The 7395-nt window shown below is 35.6% G+C and overlaps 1 protein-coding gene across 1 annotated transcript in view; it reads right to left on the minus strand.

Annotated features, from left to right (window-relative positions):
- Positions 1 to 4969, minus strand: part of LOC115429487 (chloride anion exchanger-like) — a 20471-nt gene extending 15502 nt beyond the window's left edge. The window contains exons 1-3 of the mRNA XM_030148981.1: positions 4820 to 4969; positions 4254 to 4430; positions 1961 to 2100 (exon numbers count right to left, since the gene is read on the minus strand). Of these exons, the coding sequence (XP_030004841.1) occupies positions 1961 to 2100; positions 4254 to 4384 (271 nt within the window). The 5' untranslated portion in view covers positions 4385 to 4430; positions 4820 to 4969. The remainder of the gene's footprint in view (positions 1 to 1960; positions 2101 to 4253; positions 4431 to 4819) is intronic.
- Between the last annotated feature and the right edge of the window lie 2426 nt (positions 4970 to 7395).

Consider the following 7395-nt stretch of genomic DNA (forward strand, 5'->3'; position numbering starts at 1 on the left):
CTGTAAACAATACAAATTACAATTTTATTATAAGGCACGAAAGAGGACATGAAGGCGGAAAGAGGGGAGTGAACCCAACATCCATCCACTCAATAAAGTGTAAGTACAACATTATTAACCCACAAAATTAAAATATGATTCAAGTAGTAACTTCATGCAACATAATTTGACTGTGTAGATGTCTGTTTTAACTCGGTGTGTAATGTAGGACTTGTCAAAACTAGCATTTTAGTAAGAATAATGTTTCTTTATTAGTGTGAGTGACTGTATTTCACATTATTTTATTTATCTTAGTCATGTTTCATATGGAATATTGGGGATGTGGGACTCAGAATGCATCGTTTTTGCAAATGTTAGCTAGCTAAAAACAGGTTAAGTGAAGCTAATGCTAGCTGTGTGCATTAGCCGCGTTTGGAAATGCCTCCAATAGTCCAGGGTCTGTTCGCTCCGTTTGCTAGAGTTGAACAGGAGCAGTCAAAACCCAAAAACTAAAATGCAATAAATGGTTGTTTGGAATATGAAACAACAATACATTGCTGTAATTTATACAGCAAAAACCTGTAAAAAGAATTAAGTAATATACTGTAATAACACTGGTCTACAAGGAAAATGCTTCCAGAATAAAAGTAATGAAATTTTACCACATAAGAGTCACTGATAAAGAAAAATCAAGTAAAAAATGCTAGTTGGCTGAACTTTCCAAGATACAGCCTTGGGTCAAAACGGGAAATTCAAGAATTAATGAGAGAATGGGTTTGACTCAAAAGGAATATTTGTCTCAGAGCTACAAGATCTACTTCAAAACACTGTCTGCACATTAGAATACATTCACTTTACAGGTTCTATTTGGTGGAAGATTTATAAAACTATTATATAAATGTACATAAACCAATATATGTGTAATAACACTTAATCATATACCTTGAAAACATCAGGAAACCGGCACTTTTGTCATTTATTTTCCAGTTAATCTTATTAAAATACGTAACATTTAGCACATTTAATCTCTGAAGCAAATCATTTCTAAAAAAAATTGTAGACCAGTGTTATTTTCTACATGAAGTAGCAAATGATTTTACAGCACTTTATTGGCAACTTTTTTGCCTGGTATTTACTGTAAATTCTACGGGAAATTTGTTAGTGTGTTTAAAGTCCAACAAGAATATTTCTGCTGATCTTGTCCTAAAGTAAAATACATTACACACTTTATGACAAAAACATGATCCCAGTACTTTCTTGGATTACATCCTTTGCAGCAAAGACGTCCCACCATCCAGTCTGCTTTCAGTTCAGTATATTATGAATGAAAGAATGACTTTAACCCTTTCATGCACAGTGGTCACTCCAGTGGACAGTTCTTCTCCAGCTGTCCTCTTGTATATTCATGGGTTTTGTTGTTTTAGTTCCACATCAGCCAACACAGTGGACATTTATGCACCATCCCATAATAATACACTGACATTCAGACCATTACTGTAACTGTACTGTTCTAGATAAACCTGATCTGCACTAACATGTTTGAGTGGAAATCAGTTATCTGTTAGAAAAAAAAGTTTTTTTTTTTTTTTTTTTTTTTTTTTTTTGCATATTATCTCCATGAAAAGAGTAATAACTAGCATTAGAATATGTTAAAATGTGAGAAAACATCAGATTTTATTTTATATTTCATTGTTTTCATATCACTTTCTGATATTGGGTTTTAAACACATTTCTTTAATTCAAAAATTAAATGCATGGACATTTTTGTAACTCCATGAAAGAAAAAAAAAAACAAAACCTTGATCACATTGTTTTTTTCATGCCTATGGAGGAATAATAACACTCAAGAAAAAAATCTTAACTAATGTTCTCATAATTAATGATGAAAGGGTTAATGCTGTTCAAGTCACTTCAGTGCTCTGTGCAGGTGATAAACTGATGACTCCTGCTGAACATGTTCAACATTAGGAGCAGTACTCACCCTGAAGCACAGCCACGAGGCCAGTACTGACACCGGACACAATGTCACTGAGCAGCCATTCTTTGATACGGTACATTTTCATCCAGCCGATCACTGGCAGAAGAGACAGAGCTGCATTTTTGGCACGTTTGGCGTCACATCTACAAAGATTATAGAAAATATGTGTGATGAAGAAGTCATTAGGCTTGTGTTTGCTTTGACTGTGACTAACTACCAACAGAGATAAAACTTAATCGCAAAACAGGGAATAACAGAGAAAAATTCACCGCTTTCTCACAAATTCTTCACTATTATGACAAAGTTCACAGCATGTATTTCATCAACTCAACATCCTGATCTTATAGGAAACTATTTCATTCATGCAACTATAATATAAATATGCTTTGGATAAAAATAGTCCACTGAATCACTGATACTTATGTCGGCAAGCATAAAAAAGCTGCAGTCATGACAGTAACTACTTGTCAAAACAGACTAAAAAGCAGAGTACTTTCTAGATTTAAAAAAAATTATTAAGACATGAGCTTGATATTTTGTTCACCTTCCAAAACAGATCGTACATCGTCATAAAGTAAGTTTTTGACAATAATGAGTCTTTTGCCTAAATCATCAAATCCTCAATTTCTGGTTAAATTTTTTGTGTTTCCTGAAAAATCTGAAAAAAATTATCTAGGCAGTCACGTTAGGAAAGTGATAACATGTTTTTGTGCAATTTAAAGGCTTATGTTGTTATGCTTACTCTAAAAAAAATGAGCAAAAATCAAAAACTACATTATTGCACTAAACGTCACCTTAACCGTCATTTAAGACCCTTCCAAACATTAGTTGAAATCATATTCTTTGAACTATAAATTATTTGTAAAATAAAGTCTGTTATCTTATTTAAAAAAGGTATCAACATGACATTTACTTTCAATCTCTGAATATCATTAACTTCTTAATATAATAACTTACTTTAAAGTTTTTTAAAAAATCAGAAGGAACTGAACCAAATATAGAGTTTATGGTCATTTTTAATGTTTTTTTTTTTTTTTTTTTTTTTTTTTTTTTTTTTACTTGAACATGATGACTTAGGCCAGGGGTTCCCAAAGTGGGGTACACATACCCCCAGGGGTACTGGAAAGAACCCTAGGGGGTACTTGAAATTTGTTCTGGAAAAATACATTAAATACATCATCATGTTCCAAATACAAAATAAATAATGACAATTGATGCTGAAATATAAAACACAATAAATACATTCATATAATAGTTTTATTGTCAATCATCTTATTTAAGCTTTGGTAACATTTTAAGAACATTTCTATTTTATATTATTCAAAAAAGTTTATTTGAGTAGCTGAGTAATTACCTCCGCCAAGGAGGTTATGTTTTTGCCAGGGTTTGTTTGTTTGTTTGTTTGTCTGTCTGTTTGTCTGTCCGTTAGTGTGCAACATAACTCAAAAAGTTACGGACAGATTTTGATGAAATTTTCAGGGTTTGTTGGAAATGGGATAAGGAAGAAATGATTAAATTTTGGTGGTGATCGGGGGTGGGGGGGCCCACGGGGGGGCCCATTTCCAACAAACCCTGAAAATTTCATCAAAATCTGTCCATAACTTTTTGAGTTATGTTGCACACTAACGGACAGACAAACAGACAGACAAACAAACAAACAAACAAACAAACAAACAAACAAACCCTGGCAAAAACATAACCTCCTTGGCGTGGGGGGGGGCCCACAGGGGGGGGGCCACTGATCAGCCTTGGCGGAGGTCTGCGCTCTCCGAGTGCTTCTAGTTATTTCTGTGTTGATGAAGGTTCATTTATTAATTAATGAGCAATTTATTTATTTTTCTTATCAATGAAAGAGGGCACATTTCAGTTTATATTTTACACACAAAATTTACTTTAAAAAACTTGTTTATATATATATATATATATATATATATATATATATATATATATATATATTACAGTTAAATACATGTTGTTTGTTTACAAATTTTTGAAAATATAAACAGACACCTTTGGCACACATCAAAAATGCTGAAGCGAGAGTTGGGCTTACTTGTTTAAAAAAGTATTTTTCATGGGGTAATCCACTGTAAAAGGTTTGAGAACCACTGACTTAGGCCATTATTTTAGGAAGGTGATGTTGTTTTGTCTCCTAAAAGCCAAATCACAGCCTATGACTTATTGTTTCTACATCTCCAGGTAGACTCATCTTTCATCTCCTAAATGTTAAGTTGTACAGAAACACATGTTAAACTCTAAAATTACACAAAACGCCACACAGGGAAAAAGTCCTTACGTTAAGTATTGTCTGATGTGGTGCAGCATGGTCTTGCGGTGCCTGTAGACCTTCTCGTGCTCCTCTGCGAAGGACTCCTCTGAGTACAGCGGCCTGGCCACCACATACTGCTTCGCCCCCGGTCGCATCATCTCGCCTCTGCTGTCTGGAGGACCGCTGCTTCCTCTCTATGTGGCCCTGACGTCCATTAATCACATTACGTTAGGAAGAGGATCCTGTGTTCTCTTTGAACATCACTTATCAAAGAACATTACCAGCCAACAACAGAAGTCCAGACCCCAACTACAGGCAGGACCTGTGCTGTCCTGAGGGGGCATTTGTCAGGCTCTATTCAAATTCTACAAATAGATTAACACCAGGAGGATTTGTTTTGTGTGTTAACATTGAAATGAGTCTGCTCCCTGAGTTACCAGAACTCACGTCTATATTCTCTATCTACTTAAAATATTTACTTCCTTCTGCTGGAACCATGAATGCATCCACCGCTCTGGAGCTACAAAGATCCTTTCGATGTTGAAAAACTTCACAAAAAACATTATTTTCTTTGCAGTTTATTCCACACATACCTGACTGCGTCCTACTCAAATCAAATCCAATGTTTCCAGTCTTCCTCCTCCTCCAAGTCTTGAAGATCAACTGGTACCTCAGACAGTTTTGCCATCAATAAATGTTACCTCTGCCTCTTATCACAACTGTAATTATTAACAGCAATTATGATGAAGTCTCTGTTTCACACAACTGCTGGACGCCTGCCTTATCCTTGACCATTGTTCTTTACTGATATCTGTAACCCGCAACTTTCAGTAGAAGCCACCCTCCGCCCCCCTGAGCAGCATATGGAAGATATTGTACCCGAGGGGGGCAGGATGGGGAGGATGTGGACAGGACAGGACATTGTTATGAAGTGGAAATCAAGTAGCTTTTCAGGGCGGGGAGCACTTGTAAAGACTGTCTGCAGCACAGCCACGAGTAAAAGAGTAAAAATAGTCCATGTGCTTCAGGAGTCTGTAAACTGCTGAATACAAGAGTTGCTCCAAAATTTATTTATCCAGCTTGTGATAAGAAACCTCAAAACCCTGATAATGAGATTCCTGATACAAAGACATTGTGTGAGTCTTCACTGAACTTTCATGTTATTTTTTCCACAAAGAGGACAAAACAGAGAGCAAAAGGGATAGAGGAGTTCCCACTTAAAGCTGCAGTATCCAGACAGATAAGACAAGGGAGAAACTGTGTGTGGTTTCAGTGTGTGAGCTGGAATGCAAACATTACAGGAAAAGTGTGTGAATGACCTTATCGCAGCGTCTGCTCACTGTTAAGTGGAGGTAATGCCTGCCTCTGCTGTTTGTCGAGGATCAAGCTCAAGTTCAGGTCGGGTTCGTGGGAATTGTGTGTGTAACTGTGTGTATTTTCGTGTTTGTGCGGTCACATTTGTCTTCACCACTTTTGCACATTTTACAGATGCATTAAAAGACTTTAATGGTGTAATTGCAGGTTAAAATTCTCATCTCAGATCAGGTTGATTATTGCAGATCATCCAACAGTGTGGTCAGGATCAGATGGTGTCGGATTAGCCCTTGATCTATCACACCTTAGCTGCTGATAAATAGCCACATAATAATTGATATCTGATAAATACTGGAACAACTATCTTAGACAACCCCTAGGTCAGCATTTTTCCATTAGGTCTGCATTTGCTTCTATTCATAAATAAGTAACGAGATCAAAGAACAAAAATGACAGTAGAGAAACATCCAACAGAAGACACGGTGATGATTTCTGTGTAAATCAGGTAGAAATGTTCTGTGTAAAGTCTTGACTTGCACTGACATCACCCCACTTCACTCTGGGAGAAAGGGTTGTTTTACTGCCAGATCTACAGTAGTTCAGAGATTACAACATATATTTACATGTGAGCTGTTTGATCTCAGTTCTTGTTAAAGACTTATCATCAGTCTGTGAAAATGGTGTTTGTTTGTTTTTTGAGTCATTCATAGAAATGACGCTGTCAAGAATAAAAAAAAAAACAATGATTCAAGAAAAACATTTACACTTTTACATGTACACTTCTTTAAAACATTGTAGAAATACACTCAAACATTGTTTCATTGTCAGCAATATCAGTTTTAATCTCTAAATAGATGTTGAATGAAGTTTAAAAAAAATGTGTGTCCTGAAAGCAAATCCATTTAAATTATTATTGCACTTATGCTATTACCAAAGAAGTAAAAATAAAAATCCAGTGTAGCCACAGTTGTAGGTCATTGTCTGACTGTTGTTACAAACTCAATGAAATAAAAAAAAAAAGCATTTTTTTTTCTTCTTTTAAGAAACAGACAACTTCCATAAACGAGAGCCGCTTCACACACACTGTCCTGTCTGTACTGCTGTTAAGTACAAGATATGGTGAAACAGATTGAGCCTGTAACAGGGCTGAATTATCAACTCATAGTTACAACACTTCATTATCTCTGACCTGATGTCTGGTTCATTTTTATGATGGAAACGTTGACTTAATTACGAGAATTTTCCTCTGTTACCAAGAGTGAGAAAATTTGATGCTGTGCAGCCTGAATTATTTAGAAACTCATTGAAAATGGACAAAACTGAGGAAACATCTGCCTCAGAAAACAAACATAATGTAATGTTTTGCATTTAAACCCAGAGACATCACCATGTTTGATGACACCAGTATGTATGTGACAACTATACATATAAAAGTCTTTCAGGGAGCGGCTTCTGTTTCATGGTCCCATTACAGTCATATAGAAAGGTTGTTATCTAAAGTTTGCGATATCACCTGACCCCCCCCCCCATTGTTAATATATAGCTTTTTCTGTCTAAAAAGCCTGTAATTTCCTTATACTCAGCATTAGCTGGTAAAAAATCACATACTTTATTGCAGTGCTTCTTGACCAATCTGCTATGTCTAATCTGCTTGAGAATCAGTTGTGATCACAGCAAAATCAATCTCTTATTGTCAAATTATTGTCAAGATTGTTTTTTAGTAAGTAGTCATGTATTTTGTGACATAATGCATGACATGTTATCCCTAACAGAGTAATGTAAGACCCAAATGCTGAACATTATCTCTTATTACTTCATATATTACTTTATGTATTACATATGTAAAGCAGGCTTT

This window comes from Sphaeramia orbicularis, chromosome 12 (assembly GCF_902148855.1).
Source record: "Sphaeramia orbicularis chromosome 12, fSphaOr1.1, whole genome shotgun sequence".
Lineage (NCBI taxonomy): Eukaryota > Metazoa > Chordata > Actinopteri > Kurtiformes > Apogonidae > Sphaeramia > Sphaeramia orbicularis.